The 17,512-nt window shown below is 36.8% G+C and overlaps 2 protein-coding genes across 2 annotated transcripts; both read left to right on the top strand.

Annotated features, from left to right (window-relative positions):
• Window positions 1–4,646: 4,646 nt before the first annotated feature.
• On the top strand, window positions 4,647–6,738 carry LOC103437707 (iron-sulfur cluster assembly protein 1). The gene is made up of 3 exons (XM_008376204.4): window positions 4,647–5,090; window positions 5,919–5,973; window positions 6,364–6,738. The coding sequence occupies exons 1-3, from the start codon at window positions 4,784–4,786 to the stop codon at window positions 6,521–6,523; spliced, it is 522 nt and encodes a 173-aa protein (XP_008374426.1). The 5' UTR covers window positions 4,647–4,783; the 3' UTR covers window positions 6,524–6,738.
• A 2,473-nt stretch (window positions 6,739–9,211) lies between these two features.
• Window positions 9,212–17,512, top strand: LOC103420318 (pantothenate kinase 2). Its single transcript, XM_008358376.4, has 23 exons — window positions 9,212–9,344; window positions 9,762–10,130; window positions 10,642–10,854; window positions 11,013–11,071; window positions 11,176–11,292; window positions 11,840–11,959; window positions 12,043–12,137; window positions 12,241–12,334; window positions 12,487–12,618; window positions 12,738–12,850; window positions 12,979–13,171; window positions 13,941–14,149; window positions 14,504–14,548; window positions 14,670–14,718; window positions 14,875–14,957; window positions 15,179–15,295; window positions 15,533–15,596; window positions 15,853–15,999; window positions 16,100–16,258; window positions 16,341–16,424; window positions 16,505–16,699; window positions 16,833–16,904; window positions 17,060–17,512. The coding sequence occupies exons 2-23, from the start codon at window positions 9,830–9,832 to the stop codon at window positions 17,147–17,149; spliced, it is 2,751 nt and encodes a 916-aa protein (XP_008356598.2). The 5' UTR covers window positions 9,212–9,344; window positions 9,762–9,829; the 3' UTR covers window positions 17,150–17,512.

Below are 17,512 nucleotides of genomic sequence, written 5' to 3' on the forward strand. Positions count from 1 at the left end.
TGGGTTACATATCCATAATCGCACAAACACCCTTCTAAATTGGGTACTTTTTTTTTTGGTTTTAATTCTTTTCAGTAAATAGTTAGATTATTTTGGGGGTTAAGTTCAGATTACATATGTCGACTTTGTGTCTTTATCCAACACAACCGCATTGCCCTCCCAATATTCTATATTCTGAGTTAATTAGTTGTTAATTTGGCACCCAACAGAAAGGTCTTAGTTAGTGATGTTTTTTTATTAGCTAAATGTCCTTAAAATATGTTATCCTTACATTTGTTGCCGCAAGAGGGAAACTGGAATAGGCGGTTCGATTGTGTTTTTAAATATAAAAGAGAACCAATTAATGACTTCGCCGACTTTTTCGAGGTGGAAAGACTCACAAAAACATTTCAGTTTTTTTTATCACCATCGTGTGATTAGTTGGATTCAATTTATGGTAGCTAGCAGGTTAGTTTTCTCATTCTTTTAATGGCCACACAAAGAAGAAGAACAAAATTGTGTCACTGTGAAAGTAACATTTTCTTGGGCAAAACACTTTTCAGGGTGCACCTAAAATTAGGAACGTTGATTGTTTATGCTTAAACCAATATAATTGGAAGCTCTCCACCAGTGTTAAAGAAATAGAAAGGGAACAAAATATTAAATAAATGTAAAAGAACATCGATGCTTCACTTTCAATTTATTAGGTAAGGCCCTAATATTGGCCCCCACATGACATAAGTAGGGATTCTAAATGTATGACATAATTAAGGTGAGAGTGATAGAGAAAGAACAGTATGGTATGGGTTGGTTTTGTTTTTTAAACACAGAAATATTAGTTGCAATTGGAAATCGATCTTAAGGTGAAGCGATAATTCAAAAATATAATTTTTAGATTAATTATTCTTTTGATGAGCAATGAAACATGTCATAAAGTGCCAGTTTCTCCAAAGTTTTTTTCTGGATTAGGACCACATTTTAAACATTTTCTCTACGAATTAAAATGATTTTGTTGACAGAAATGTAAACAATATGTTTTTTTTTTCACGTACATTTTTTTTGTTTATTTACGTGATCAATAACAATAAGTTGTTATTCAACGATATTGTAAGTAAAGTTAAATTCTAAAATGTTAACAGGTTAGAGTAAAGTCATATCACAATAAAATCGAATATTAAACAATAAACAACAGAAAATAGAGAGATAACAAGAATGGAATCGAAGTTGAAACGACGATAATTGAGTTTTAAGATGAAAATCTAAATAGAAACTCCTAATATGAATTATGGAATATAATTACTTAAAAAAGTTAATACATAAGTCTAAAGCTCATTATGTATATTAGAGAACAACAACCCAGAACCCTAAGTCTTGCATTTAAATAACCAAAATTCCAAATTAACTAAAACCGTAGCCTAACCAGATTTACAGGCTTAACATTCTAGATGTTCATGCATTATTCTATCTTTTAAAAGGAATAAATTCAAAAAAAATTCAAAAGACACGACAATAAGCGTGTAAAAAAAAAGTTGAGTGTACGCAAATCATTTCTCGCTAACACTCACTTTAATATAAGGTGTGCAAATTTCTTGAGTGCGCAATTAACAAGAATTATTGACCAACTCATCTGCTCAAAACAGCATCATGGGGTAGATAATAAAACAGCCAACCGATTTGGACATATATACCAAGAAGGCAAGTGGTTGGAGGATGTCTTTTGTTTAAGTTTTTTGGAGTGAGTTGGTGGAATGGACGTCCGCGAGCTTACACCAATTATATGCAGTTGCAATAGTGTTTGAAACCAGCACAATGAACATTAAGAACGAGATGGAGGGGAAGTTAGGTCAATGGTTATTAGGTTCCTTGTGGAACTCATCAATCTAGCTAACTACATCTTTCTCGCTTGTATATGATAATACCAATAACATAGCTTCATAAACAAAAATTTCAGATTAAAAAGATAATTACAATTATAGGTTACTCGAATTGGAAGCTAAGTGTTGGAAAATATTAGTATTTTGATTTATTTGAATGTTTGGTTTTCTAAGCTGAGCCCGTTAGAATTAGGTTTTGTTAAAGATTAAAGTTAGTTTATTATAAATAGCATGCTTGTTATTCAGTTGAGAATAAGTTAGTCACAATGTAACTCTTAGGGCTTGTAGCCGTTCCGGTCGTTCTTGTTTGTTTAATAATATTCCTATTATTTTGCATTCTTATTCGTTGCGCACTCTGATATTGCTTAACTTGGTATCAGAGCAGGTTAAATCCTTCGGGAATTAATGGGGGTTGATATCGATCTGTTTGTTCAGTATCAAACTATCAGTTTTGTTTTAGTTCGGGTTTTGTTGTTTGAAAACAAAAGTTGAATCTGCCATAACCCCACCGCTGCATCTGCACCTGTTCGACTCGCCCCACGTTGCCTGCATGACTCACGCCGCTGCACCATGTACCAGACCCGGATCGAACCCGCTTGCGCTTGCACCCAGATCCCTTGCCGTCGTCACGCAACCGCCTCACATCTCTGTCTGAACCACAATCCTACCACCACCATCTGCCTACAGCCTACCCGCACCAGTGAAATTGCCCATGCTCCAGCCACTGCACTCATCGCAGCCAAGTTCGATGAATTGAACCTGCACCGTATGCGACCACCTCGCCACCCTGCACCCAGTCTGAAACACTTGATAACCTGCACTCGTACTTGAAGTCGCTGACTGCGCGCCGCGTCGGATCGGATCTGATGAACCTCCCGCCGCCTTGGACCCAACCCTGTCACGCCGCCAAACCTGCATCTGCTATGCTGCATCCTGCAACCCGACCCCGTCCCAGCCGTTCGTCTGAACCATTCACCAGTACCCACTGCTGCATTCTTCATCTTCTTCGTCCACCGCCATTGCTACTACTGCACCCATCATCCATGTCGCACTGGAGAAAAGGGAATGTCTTGTTTGATTTAGAAATAAAAAAGGGAGAAAAGGGAAAAAAAAAGGAAAAAAAATAGAAAAAAAAAAGAGGAAAAAAAAAAGGTATGAAGCCCACAATCTGTTGGGCTATCATGTTTTGATTGAAGGCCTTTAGTTGGGCCTTGTTGATTGAAGTCTGGATTGTTCGTTTGCTCGCTTGTTTGCTCTTCCGTTTGCCTTGTTTGTCCGCATTGCGGAGCCTGCCTGTCTGTCTGTCCGCCTAACGGAGCTAGTCTGCATCTGCTTGTTTGCAAACCCATGTCGTATACCGCCATGAGTTTGACAGGGGGTGTTGGAAAATATTAGTATTTTGGTTTATTTGAATGTTTGGTTTTCTAGGCTTAGCCCGTTAAAATTAGGTTTTGTTAGAGATTAGGGTTAGTTTATTATAAATAGCATGCTTGTTATTCGGTTGAGAATAAGTTAGTCACAATATATCCTCTTAGGGTTTGTAGCCGTTCCGGCATTCTTGTTTGTTTAATAATATTCCTATTATTTTGTATTCTTGTTCGTTGCGCATGTGGGATGGTCCAACACGTCTCATTTATTAAAAAAAATTGGCTCAAGTTACGGTGGACAAACTTTAAATACGTGGGCTAAAGATGTCAAAAATCGTCTTGGATACGGATAACCGTGAAAATTTGCACCTTTTAAACCCGATGAAACGAATACGTTAATAAAACTCTCCCCCTTAAAATTGTCTTGTATATCTGTTTAACACTTTAAAGTATTAAAAATATATAGTTTTACATAAAAAAAATTCAATTTAGAATTTTGTTTCTTCGTCGTTCAAAATTAGTAGTATTCTTTGGTTTTTTTTTGGGGGGGGGGAAATTATTCTTTAGTATTTAATGTAATGCTAATTATGAATTATTTTGTATTACTTTAAAGAAAAAAAAAATCAATACAAATAGAATGTGGATGCTTATGGTATTTGCATTTCCCGACCCGATCTACTTCATTATCATCTTTAACCTTAAGCAATTTGTCAAAAGTTGTTTTTTACACCCAGAAGTGGTCTTTGGACACCCAACTATCTTTGCAAAATACCAAATCGAGCCCTTAATAAATTATGCTTTATTTCATTAAAAGTGAAACTTAATAGCTACTAAAAAGAATTTAAAACTAACAGCAAAACAAACTTTGCTATTCTAAAATACTAGCCTCTTGCCGCACATGTCAATTGACTTTTTTTTTTTTTTTTTACTTTTTTTAGATATTACTTTTTTAAATATATTTTAAAACATAGTGAACATAATACTCACAGTCTCACTGTGAAATTTTTTTATTTTATTTTTAGAAATCTTAATGAGAGAAAGGTAATTTGGGTATTATAAAAGGTTCATTTTTTTTGCCTTTTCTCCCTATGTATAGAGATTTGACAGTGGAGATCGACAGCGACCTCACATCCTTTTTTTTTATTTTTCAATGTTAATTTCATTATTTACAAAAAAAAGAATATAAATTTATTTTTGTTTTATTCTGAAATATTTAAATGGGTTTTTGGGTCATTTTGTCAAGGGGTATCTGTCCCTTAATTTTTCTTCCAAAACTTTGGGTGTCCAAAAAACACTTTCGAGTTTACAATAAACCACTCATTTTCTAATGGTAATATAAAAAGCCCAGGCCCGTTTATAATTGGACCAAGGTCCAAACAGGCCCAAATGGGCTCATGAAAACCCGAGTGAAATCTCCACCGTCCACCTGTCCACCTGTCCACAAGCTCATCCAGAAATCCGGGAAATTGGTGCTATCCAAAACCGCAAATCCCTAAGATTTCTCCGTCTTCGTTCACAAAAATCGAATATTTCACCTGAAAATTTTGCAACGTCCGAGCAAAAATGTTGAGACTTGCGGCGAAGAGGCTTCTCCAAGGCGGCCGTCTGGGGTCACCGGAGGCTCAGTCGCCAGCGGTCCTGGGCCTGCCACGTATGTACCACGAGAGGGTGGTGGACCACTACGACAACCCCCGCAACGTAGGATCGTTCGATAAGAATGATCCGACGGTCGGCACGGGGCTCGTCGGCGCGCCAGCCTGTGGCGACGTGATGAAACTCCAGATTAAGGTCGACGACAGCACGGGAAAGATTGTTGATGCCTGCTTCAAGACCTTTGGGTGTGGATCGGCCATTGCTTCTTCTTCTGTCGGTTAGTCACGTTTAGATCTGTGTGTATATATAAATATATATATATATATTCAGATATTTGTGTATGTTATTTACTGTTTGGTTGCCTAGAAAATGTTTTGGCAGACAAGAATGAAATTGTTTTTTAATAGCAATCGGAATCGGAATTCGAAGCTTGCTATATGGACTGTAGTGTTTATTGATTGAATTCTTTGGTGATTTGTTGGATTAATTTGAGGTATGCATAAGAATGTGTAGCTTTGAGCTTATAACTTGTTCTGTTGGGTTGCCAATTAAAATTTCCAGTTGTTTAGATTGAATCCATACCTTTTCCCAACTTTTCGTATTTCATTCCAATTCGTAGAGACAATGATTAATTTGTTTATTTGTGTAATCATCTCGGAAGGGAGAGTCTTGGCGCAACGGAAAGGTCGCTCTTTTGTTTTGAATCATGGAAACAGCCTCTTTGCAAAGCAAGGGTAAGGCTGCGTATGATAGACGTTCCCCTCACCCTTGCAGAGCTGGGAGCCTTGTTGGCTTGAGGTTGCCATTTGTATAATTGTCCGGGAACCGTTTTGCTGTTTCAGTAATCAATCAACTGCAGGCACAATTTGGGGTAATGGGAGATTTTGGCCCACTGAAACAAATCGGTTGTGTTGCTGCTTTCTTTGAAGCTAATAAATTTGGAATTGTAATATTTATATAGGTTTAAGATGAATAATTGTTACTGTTTCATGGCTTATGAATCTTACCTTGCTTAGTTTTTGGTCTTAAATTGGCTAATATGATTCTTTCTGGACTGATAGCTTCGATTTAATTTGTCTAATGCTGGGTTTGTATCTTCTTTCAGCTACGGAATGGGTGAAGGGGAAACAAATGGAGGAAGTCCTGACTATTAAGAACACGTGAGTTCTGCTCTTCCTCTTATATACTTATCGAATTTCTTTTGTTCATATTTCTTGCTGATATTGTCGTTAACATTATGGTCTTGGATATTTAATTGAGTGTATTTTTGGTTTGCATGATGCTAGTTTTGTTATTTTGTTATTAACTTGTTGGCTTTGTATGAACCTGTGACTTCTGCTTTTGTATTCTCGGCATTTAGTTAATATTAGTATGTATGATACTTACCATGGTGTCCTTCCGCCAACTAATCGATATTCATGTTATCATGTTTGAGCTCTGGTTTGCTGTTGCTCAAAGAGTTTGTTCTGCTGGAAGCCTTGATAATATGTCATTTTCTTCACCACATTTTTGCTCATTGTTTTGATTGGTTCTTTTGAATGTCGTTGCAGAGAGATTGCAAAACATCTTTCCCTACCTCCAGTTAAGCTTCACTGCAGCATGCTCGCGGAGGATGCCATCAAGGCAGCTGTTAAAGACTATCAAACCAAGCAAACCAAATCAAGTGGCAGTACAGAGACATCTCCTGTGGAGAAGGCTGCCAATGCTTGATTTTTCTCATGTGAAATGATGATGAAAAATTACAGTGTCCGGTTTTCTACCTGTCCAATGTTTACTAGATGTTTTAATAATACGGTTGTACTGGATGAGACTAGCGTCCGTCGATCCGTATTTTTTTCTTTTTGTGTTCTTCTCTTCTCGTGGAATTGCAGCTGTATGAACAAACAAGCTTTTTAGGTATATACGAAAGATGGTTTTTATGTGTTCATGTGGATCCTTAACATGTTCAAACTCCTTTTAGCTTATTCAAATGTTCTTTTAAAAAAAAAAAAAACAGTTGTGTCTACATTTGCTGGAATCTGCCATGAAAGTGGATGGTGAAGCTTTTTGTGGCGAAACTCTATATTCTCTGGACCCTGCCATGAAAGTGGATGGTGAAGCTTTTTGGGATGAAACTGTTACTGTTTGGATCCCTTTTTCATCCGAGATTTGATTTGGAAGTGAAAGTAGATCCAAACAGTGTTTTACCAGCCCTTGCATGTTAACAGATTAAGTTTAGTATATTGTGACTTGGTAGTAGTCTCTGTTCCTTTTCACTTGTAAGGAAGATGTCTTAGTTTGATTCTCACTAAACGAAAATTTGAATTACATTATTACTAGGTTTAGCCCCATCCCTGTAGATTTATTATTGTTTGTTAAAAAAAAAAGGTTTTATCTTTTTTTTTTTTCTGTTCTTTTTGAGCAAACGATATTGTAGGGGAAGGGGCGGGCTTAACCTCATAATGAGTTAGTAATAATCTGGTTCAAATTCGTTTTTGGTAAAAATCGAACCTAAGACCTCTCACTTACAAGTGAACAAAAATACCACTAAACCATAATACATTAGTTTAAACCTTCTATGTGGTTTACCCTCTTACTTTTACAATTCCAAGAATTACTAGTTGCTAAGTGTAACCTTTTAGTTTCTCCAATATTTTACAGTGCTAATGATCCAATTGGTAATATTGCAACTTTACACCCTATTTTGATTTTACGTTTTGTCGTGTATTCGAGTCGATTTTATATTATTTATAAATATTGAAATGACACAAAATATTCATTTATAACGATATAGTAAAATAATTATGAATGTTAGGTACCCTATTTCATAACAAAATGTTTGAGTACATACTAAGAACCTCGCAACCAAAAAATTCCACCAAATCACAAAGGAAAGTAACATAGTTTAACTTCTGAAATCAACTACCAAAATAAAATGGATTCATGCCTTGGGTTTAATACTTGTTAGCAATAAAGTTGATTAAAAAAAAAAAGATTGACATATTTTGACCTCAATTTGCGGAGAAAAAATCTCATTTCACCAAACGGATTGAAAATGATAGAAGTGAATTGACTGAAGGTATTCAAAGAGTGAAAATGAGTGAAAACGTAACTAGAGATAGAAGAAGATAATTGATAACACGATAAATGTAAATTATCGCACTTAGTTCACAATTCAAAACATGACCCACAAAATTATAAATTTTTAGTTTTCTCCAATATTTTATATAGCCAATCCTTTTGGAACTTGACAAATTTTCCATCTGAGCTGCTAAATACAAAAATGCTAATATACCGTGTACATTGATGTTATGGTTATTTTTTGTTGGAGTCAATTTTGAGTGTTATAAATATTGAAATGACACAAAATATTCATTTATAAATGTGTAAAGTAACTGTGAGCCGGAAAAATATTCTCGTCGGATCCTTTTTTAGAGATAAAATCTCATGATCTTCATTATTCATTTCAAAATTTAAAATTTAAAATTAAATATAAATTTAAAATTTAAAATTTAAATTCATCATAATCACATAATTCCTAGGGGTCCAGGGACGATCTCTAGAGTTAAGTCCCAATCACATCCTTATAAATATAGGGAACTTTAACGAAAAGCACCCGGTACTGTTCACTTTAACGAAAAACCACATTTTTACACTAAAAAGTCAATCCTGGTACTATTCACTTTACCTTTTATTTTGTCCTTATCATTAAAACTCAAAGTTTTCAAGCCCTTTTCATTAGTTTTCCTATAAATATAATCCCAAATCCCTCTCTCTCTCTCTCTCTCTCTCTCTCTCTCAAAGCCGCCAATAATCCTTTTTTTTTTAGAAAACTAATGAAAAGGGTTTGAAAACTTTGAGTTTTAATGATAAAGACAAAATAAAGGGTAAAGTGAATAGTACCAGGATTGACTTTTTAGTGTAAAAATGTGGTTTTTCGTTAAATTGAACAGTACCGGGTGCTTTTCGTTAAAGTTCCCTTTTTTTTTGGAGGTGGATTGTCTCCCCTTCCATTTCCATACCTTTCTCATATTTTTCTGTTTGTATGGTTACGGTTAAGCCACGTCAACATTTTATATTGATTTTTCTATAAAAATAATAAAACAAAAAGTAATAGGAATATAAAATATTGACGTGACTTAACCGTGACCGCATAAAACAGAAGGAGATGAGAAGAGTATAGAAATGAGAGGACAGGCAATCCATCTCCTTTTTATTTCTTTCTTTTTCTTCATCTTCTTCAATCGAAGCTGGATCAAATTCTTCAAGCCCGGCATTATGCCAGCAGCAAGCTGACGTGCCACGGTTAAATATTTGTTTTGTCCTTTTAGGCGCGTGTAACACATGCGTGGAGAAGGAGAGTGGGACGACGAAAACCACATGGTATTTCTTCACGGGCGCCACAGCACGAAATCAGCGTATATATCACGCGCTCCCTAAGCGAGTACGTGTACACCACCCAGCCCGCCAATCACCGGAGGAACAAACCAAACCCATCACAAAACCCGAGACACAACAACTGCTGACTGCCCCAAATCTCCTTCAACGAAAGGTACCAATCTTTTCATGATCTCTCTAACTGCGTTGCTGCCTTCCCTCCTCTCGGATCCAAAGTCTCACATTTTTAATGTTTCCCATTTGATTTGTTTTTGTTGACATTCCAGTTCAACCACCTCCCTCCCACTTCCTCACCTAACCCCACTTTTTAATTTACCATTTTTGTTGTTTTTTTTAATCTTCTGGGTCATTTCTTTCAATTTTTTGTTTCTGTTTAATTACATAATTTACTTGTGTTTTCTTGTAATTTAATGTAAATTTTGTCTTTGGTGGTCAAGATACATTTAAAAGCTTGATAATTTCAATTAATTTCAGCCCAATTTTCATCAAAGTCAGCAACTTTAATTCCAATATCTTCAAAGTTTGTAAATTTAATCCATTTGTTCAACTTTTTTAATCAAATTTTAATTAGGTCAAAGTGGGCACACGCAGCCCAAAGGGTAACAGTTGAGAGGTTGGGAAGGGTTGATATTTGGATTAATGGCTGGATTAAGAGAGGACCCAGTTCTTGGAACTAACGATATAAAAGAGAGAGAGGGAGAAGAAGAAGCTGACAAAATTAGTTATACTTTAGAGTCCCATGTGGTGATTAGAACAGAAGGAGGAGAGGTTGAGAGAGATATGGCTCAGGCCACCGGAAGTTCGATTCACCGGTCGGGTTCCCGGCCTCAGTTGGACCTCAGCAAAGCTGCCATTCAAGGGAATTTTGAAGAGAGGGACCCTACAATTCTTCTGCCTAATCAGTCTGATGACCTGTCTCACTTGGCTTTGGACATTGGAGGTATAATTTTTATACTTCACTTCAATCACTTGTTTTTGAAAAGTCTTGTGGTTTTTGGATTCTAAATTTTCTGTTTTGTTAGTTTTCACTGTAGGGGATTGTGTTTTCTGTTGTTCTCTGCTTAGCTTTATAGATTAAAGCGATCATCTTTTTTAAGGAAAGTAGAAGTTTGATTTAGTGGAGCAAGAGGCTTGTAGCTCAGTTGGTTAAGTGCGCTCACCCGTGCATGGAGGTCCCGAGTTTGATTTCCCCCTCCCCCAATATCACATGTATAAAAAAAATGTTTGATTTGGTGAAGAGAAAGGGAAATTATGCATGCATTACTATATATAGAGAGAATGGCTTAATTGTGATCGTTGGTGTTATAATTTGTGGTGTTTTAAGTTTAGTTGTGAATTTGTGATCAGTACCTGCCTGTGTGAGATCGCGTGCAAAATTTTGAGTTCGAGGAAACTGTTTTAGTGTGTTTATAAAAATCGGCATTTTAAGCTGTTTAATGGTTTAATGGCAGGATCTCTCATCAAGTTGGTGTATTTCTCAAGACATGAAGGTCAATCAATTGATGATAAAAGGAAGAAAACTTTGAAGGAAAGATTGGAAATATCAAATGGTAGTAGGAGAAGCTATCCTATTCTTGGTGGGAGGCTTCATTTTGTGAAGTTTGAGACGAACAAGATTAATGAGTGCTTAGACTTCATCTATTCGAAGCAGCTTCACCGTGGTGGTATATTCTTCTGGCTGTTCTTTTCTCTTGCTGCAGTCGTTTTATTCAATAGCCAAGCATAGTAGATTTCTTGAACTTATATGATATTTATGCTTGAATCCTTCAAGTTTTTAGCAAAAACATATACCTGTGTTCTAAGAAAGACTAATTGTGGATAGGAATGGATGCTCGTATCTGGAATCCTGATGCCCCAACCAATGAAAGTTCCGTAATTAAGGTAATATAATGGTTTATCGATCTTGTTTTGTATTTTGGAATTCCATTATTTCTGTGTATTTTTAGGGATCATACTAACATCAATGAGTGAATTCTTGCCTGAAGGCCACAGGTGGTGGGGCATACAAGTTTGCGGACCTCTTCAAAGAACGGCTTGGGGTTAGTCTTGACAAAGAAGACGAAATGAATTGTCTAGTGGCTGGAGCAAATTTTCTACTCAAGGTGGATGTTGGTACAAAATAACATTTTCTTATGGATCAGTACTTTTTGCTCCTTTTTATGTGTTTTTCGTTTGAAAAATGATATGAACTTCTTGTTTGTCCATTAGTTTCCAGTAAGAACATTAAAAACTTCTAATTCTCTGCTCCTGGATGTTGACTTTGCCTCTATCAGTAAATTTGAGTTGAGTTCATATGTTACCAAGAAAAACAAACTTTAACTTTTGCCTTTTTGTTTCACTTCATTTGTGTTATTAGAGGTTTTTTATTTGAGAAATCTGGCATCCAGTGTTTATTTGGTGTTCTCATATGCTCATCTCTCCTCCTTGTGTATGGGAGGTGTTGAATGAATTACCGTCTGAAAAAAAAAACACGATGATTTGGAATTATCACGACATTTTTCATTCATGGCTTGCTGATAAATTGTGTGGATACCATACAGGGACGTCATCAAGTACTCATATTATCTTATAGTACATTTTTGCTTTCTTTCCTCCATCATAATCTTACTTCTCTGAGAGGTAATTATGTTCTACCTTGATTTCTAGTAGGCAATTCGTCATGAAGCTTTCACACACAAGGAGGGTCAGAAAGAGTTTGTGCAGATTGACCAGAATGAATTATTCCCGTATCTTCTAGTTAACATTGGGTCCGGTGTTAGTATGATTAAGGTAACTCTTTCTTATGTTTTCTTGTTATTAATTCTGGAGACTTGTTGAGTCTATTTATCATCAATTAACCTATGTTGCTCTAGGTTGATGGAGATGGCAAATTTCAGCGGATAAGTGGGACAAATGTTGGTGGTGGTACTTATTGGGGCTTGGGAAAACTGTTAACAAAGTGCAAAAGGTATTTTGTTCTTCGGATTAATGTTTTGTTGCTTTCCATTTTTCATCTCATCTCTTTCTAGAAAGTTTGTCCAGGTCTTTGACTAATTCATTCTCCATATCAGTTTTGACGAGTTGTTAGAGCTGAGTCAACGGGGAGATAATAGGACTATAGACATGCTTGTTGGGGACATTTATGGTGGTATGGACTACTCAAAGGTATGCAGATTGTCTATTCTGTGGAGAACGCTACTCTGAAGTTTGGAGCTGTAAATTAGTCCAGAAATCTTAATATTGATTATCATGAATTATGCAAATTTCCTTAATCTAGTAGAGTGACTAAGCATCCCTAATCATAAAACATGTTATAGATCGGACTCTCTGCGTCAACCATCGCCTCTAGTTTTGGGAAGGCTATTTCAGAAAAAAAGGAGCTTGAAGACTACAGTCCTGAAGATATATCCCTGTCTCTCTTACGAATGATTTCTTATAATATTGGCCAGGTGTTTTTTTCACTTACAAGATTATGTTATTGTTATGCAATTTATGTTGTGCCTTATTCGAATATGTGATATCTAAAGATGTGCTGATTTTGGTGATCTGATTGGACCGTTTGGTGCAGATAGCTTATCTAAATGCACTACGGTTTGGTCTGAAGCGAATATTTTTTGGAGGCTTTTTCATAAGGGGTCATGCTTATACCATGGACACTATCTCCTTTGCGGTTCAGTTCTGGTACACATACAACTTACTTATCAAGTTTTAGACGTTAAATCCTCTTCTTCCTTGTCTTTGATCTTGAGTATAATTTGTTTACTGCTTTATCTTAAAGTTTGAAAATATTGGATGTGTGTGTTTTTTAGGTCGAAAGGAGAGGCACAAGCAATGTTCTTGAGACATGAAGGTTTTCTGGGGGCTTTAGGCGCATTTATGAGCTATGAAAAGCATGGTCTCGATGACTTGATGGTCCATCATTTAGTTGAAAGATTTCCTATGGGCGCACCATATACCGGAGGAAAGATTCATGGTCCACCACTTGGGGATTTGAACGAGAAGGTAAAGTGTTATCAGAGCTGAAAAGACCTGACCTCGAGCTGCTGACCCTCTGATAATAATGGATCTGGGTTGTATGGTTTTCTTTTGTTTAGTTTCAGGAAGGCATTAATCCAGCTCTAAATATATCAGCCTGAAAAAAATAAATAAAAAAATAATCAGAATTCAGAATGTCCCGCAACGTATCACAGCTTTTTTTTCTGGGAGTGGAAAAGTGACTCCACTACAATGATGCTCCAGAATCACATCTTTTGATACTATTCCAAATAAATAAATAACTCAGGCATCTTTGAAAATTAGATTATTGGAGCAACTATACAGGCGCATATATTCTTTCTAAAGGCCAACTTGGCTCAGAGGCAACAGGTTGCAATCTCTAGATGAATTTCCATAAGAGCTGCCTGAATATGGAATATAGGAATAGGAAAGGGGCAATCAGCTGCGGTTTCAATTGTGATCGACTTTTGAGTATGTACAACTACAAGCCATTGTTTCTGACTGGTCTCACCATGAATGCTCCTATATATCATTCTATTTTATCGTACTTTAAGTCTTTGCTTCATGTTGTTTTCTCGGATTTGTTGATGTTCTTGTTCACGTTACTTGTATCAGTTTCTTTACTAATAAAAATTTGGGTTTCTTATGAAAAAAGGGGAAAGACTATAGTCTTATTCTTATGCTTCTTAATGGAATTTGGACAGATACTATATTGCCTTTTCAAGTATGACTAATAAATCCTAGTACTTATGTGAGTCGGAAACCTTGAATGCAGATTTCATGGATGGAAAAGTTTGTTCGCAAAGGGACTGAGATTACTGCTCCAGTACCAATGGCTCCACCTGGAACTACTGGACTTGGAGGCTTTGAAGTTCCTTCATCCAAAGGAGGTACTCTGCGTTCTGATGCAAGTGCTTTAAACGTTGGGGTTCTCCATCTGGTACCCACTTTGGAAGTCTTTCCATTATTGGCAGACCCAAAAACGTAAGTTAACTTACAGATTGTTGTTGATCATTACTCTCCTCAGATTGTAGCTGGGGCTTAGATTAGTTGGTAACTGAACCTCTCTAATAGAGTGGAGGTTCCAAGTTCCAACACACCCTTCCCATATGTCGGAATATCCTCACAAAGCTTGTGCTTTTACGGAACTTCAGCAGTTTCACTCAGTGTATTGGTATCGTTTATAGTGATACGAGTGAGACCTTAATATGTTTGTGCTGTCACGAGTCACATCTTGTACTAGGATCTTAATTATTGGCGCTTTTACACTATATGGTTTTTTCTTAATCTTTCATGCCTTTTCAACTAAATACTTGTTTCATTTTTCTGATTTTACAGGTATGAACCCAACACTATCGATCTCTCAGATCACGGAGAGTTAGAGTGAGTACATGCTGTTACTTTCCTGTTTGTTTAGAAATCCATAGAATTCATCTGCACAACGTTAGTAATTATGTCGATATTAGTTTGCTATGTGTAATTTGGGGTGTCTTTCATGCTATAGGTACTGGTTCACTGTGCTGTCAGAGCATCTACCAGACCTTGTTGATAAGGTAAACATTAGCATTTGTCAGAGCATCTGTTGATATAACTATATCATCTTTTGCTGTCTGAAGCTTTATAGGCAACCAGATGTTATGTGGTTGTGCATTTCCAGTTTGTTTTATTATTGATTTATGACTTTGTGAAGTCTGTGTGAAATATGGTAGGCAGTGGCAAGTGAAGGTGGGACTGATGATGCTAAAAGAAGGGGTGATGCTTTTGCTCGTGCCTTTTCTGCTCACTTGGCACGGTAACTATGCTCTCTGAGAAATTACATTTCATATTTGTTGAATATAACATTTTGGTCAGTCATAAGGTTTGAGACTCCCAATTCTGTGCATGCAAGTTTGCAATGCTATCATGTGTCCCGTCTGAAACCTGTTTTCTTATAAATATAAGTTCTTACTTCTTACAGATCCATTAAATTTGATATGTACTTATTCTATTAACAACTTCCAACTGGCCGTATAGGTTGATGGAGGAGCCTGCTGCATATGGAAAGTTAGGGTTGGCCAATCTGTTGGAACTGAGAGAAGAATGCTTGAGGGAGTTCCAATTTGTTGATGCGTATAGAAGTATAAAACAAAGGTAATTTCACTTTATTTCATAAAGCTGATAAGATGATTTCGATCAAGTTCTAGCACGTATACTCTTTCGCAAGTGATGTGGATGAGAGTATGACAATAACTCTGAGGGTTCTACCTCATAAACCAATTTACGGGTGCCTTTAGATAGTGTAAAAGAAAGTCTTGCCTAATGAAAGTCATTGTTAATTTACTTCACTGATGGTGATTCTAACCCTCTCCTGCTTTATGAATGTAACAGGGAAAATGAGGCATCACTCGCTGTTTTAGCTGATCTGCTAATGGAGCTCGATGGTATGAGTGAGGTACTATTCCCATTCTTCGTTGAATATGGTTGTTACCATACGCCATTATGGTATTTGTTGATATTTGTCCGATTCATCTTTCACTGTCGTTGCAAAAGTTTAAAGAGTATGGAAGCCTACTCTATATTGGTTAAACTGTGGTAAATATAACTTCTTGTGGGCATGGTACAATTGGTTCCTTCCAGTACAGTTGAGCCATTCCATCTGACACTTTCAAACTGGTGTTCTGATCATTTGAAACCTTCTTAATTTACAGGAAGCAAGACTGCTTACCCTTATTGAAGGTGTTCTTGCTGCGAACATTTTCGACTGGGGATCCCGTGCTTGCGTGGATCTCTATCACAAAGGAACGATTATTGAAATTTATAGAATGAGCCGCAATAAGATGCAAAGACCTTGGCGCGTAAGTGGATTCAAATCCAAGTTCCCATGTCCTTTCAATTGTTTTAAATTAATTGCCAATTGGCTATTCATATGTAAATGAGCTTTTAATATGTATGCAGGTGGACGACTTTGATGTTTTCAAAGAGAGAATGTTAGGATCTGGAGATAAAAAACCTCGTCCACATAAAAGAGCTTTGCTATTTGTGGATAACTCGGGTGCTGACGTTATTCTAGGAATGCTGCCCCTAGCACGGGAACTTCTCCGACGGGGAACAGAAGTAAGTTTATTGCTGCCCAAGGCTCATTCCGTATCTAATTAAGTTATTCAATGAAAACGTCGTAATAAGATTGATTTTTCAGGTTGTTTTGGTTGCCAACTCCCTTCCAGCTCTAAATGATGTGACTGCAATGGAGCTTCCTGAAATTGTTGCCGAAGCTGCCAAGGTTAGTCCATAAGCACGATTTCTTTCGTTTTATATATAAAAATGACGAGGAAAAAGGAAACTGATTCTTCTCGTCAACAGCATTGTGACATTCTTCGCAGAGCTGCTGAAGCGGGAGGCTTGCTTGTGGATGCAATGGTTAGCACTCTAGATGGTTCTAAAGGAAATTCATCTTCGGTTCCCTTGATGGTTGTTGAGAATGGTTGCGGCAGTCCTTGCATAGACTTACGGCAAGTTAGCTCTGAGCTAGCCGCTGCTGCAAAAGAGGCCGATTTGGTACGATGCTCATTCAAACTACTAAAACCATTGTCAAACATTACTTATAACATAATAAACACCCGAAGACAAAAAACAAATGACGTAGAAAAACTCTTCAAATCATTCTATTGACTTAACACTATCCGTGCAGGTTATCTTGGAAGGCATGGGCAGATCTCTTCATACCAACTTTAATGCGAAGTTTAAATGCGACGCTTTAAAGGTGAGGATTTCAATGGTTCTCTTAGTTTGGTGTGATGTTTCCATTAGCCGGTATTCCCAGTAAGACAGAGAACCAAGTGAACTTTGATCCAACCTGCCATAGGATTCTAAGATTTTCTTTTACACAGCAGTAATACAAAACGACTTCTTTTGCAGCTTGCAATGGTGAAGAACCAAAGGTTGGCCCAAAAACTGATCAAAGGCAACATATACGACTGCGTTTGCAGATACGAACCAGTAAGTTAAAAGCTCCGGTTCACAGCTTCTCGTACCGTCCGATTGTAAGCCATGGGAGGTCTCGATCTCAGGAGACAACTGCTCGATACAAAAACGAATAAAAGCTTATGATTTTATGCACCTACAAGGACCCCAATTTCGTGGCGGGGTTAATGGTTCTCTTCTTTGTATGTTATGTATTTGTTCATCGCCGTCCGAAAGGATGCGGCTTTTCGCTTTGTGTAATCAAAATCGAATCAAAATAATGTCGTCGACAAAGCTAAAACAAGAGGAAAAATAAGGGAACTTTAACAAAAAGTTCTCGGTATTGTTCACTTTAACGAAAAATCACATTTTAACACTAAAATGTCAATTATGGTACTATTTGTTTTA

This window comes from Malus domestica, chromosome 06, assembly GCF_042453785.1.
Source record: "Malus domestica chromosome 06, GDT2T_hap1".
Lineage (NCBI taxonomy): Eukaryota > Viridiplantae > Streptophyta > Magnoliopsida > Rosales > Rosaceae > Malus > Malus domestica.

What these genes read in the sequence shown, in the direction of transcription:
- LOC103420318 (XM_008358376.4), top strand. Translation starts at nt 9,830, where the DNA reads ATGGCTGGATTAAGAGAGGACCCAGTTCTTGGAACTAACGATATAAAA. An exon ending in GAGCAAATTTTCTACTCAAG is followed by an intron (nt 11,293 to 11,839) that starts GTGGATGTTGGT and finishes GATTTCTAGTAG; the next exon opens with GCAATTCGTCATGAAGCTTT. An exon ending in CCGGTGTTAGTATGATTAAG is followed by an intron (nt 11,960 to 12,042) that starts GTAACTCTTTCT and finishes ATGTTGCTCTAG; the next exon opens with GTTGATGGAGATGGCAAATT.
- LOC103437707 (XM_008376204.4), top strand. Translation starts at nt 4,784, where the DNA reads ATGTTGAGACTTGCGGCGAAGAGGCTTCTCCAAGGCGGCCGTCTGGGG. An exon ending in CATTGCTTCTTCTTCTGTCG is followed by an intron (nt 5,091 to 5,918) that starts GTTAGTCACGTT and finishes ATCTTCTTTCAG; the next exon opens with CTACGGAATGGGTGAAGGGG. An exon ending in GTCCTGACTATTAAGAACAC is followed by an intron (nt 5,974 to 6,363) that starts GTGAGTTCTGCT and finishes ATGTCGTTGCAG; the next exon opens with AGAGATTGCAAAACATCTTT.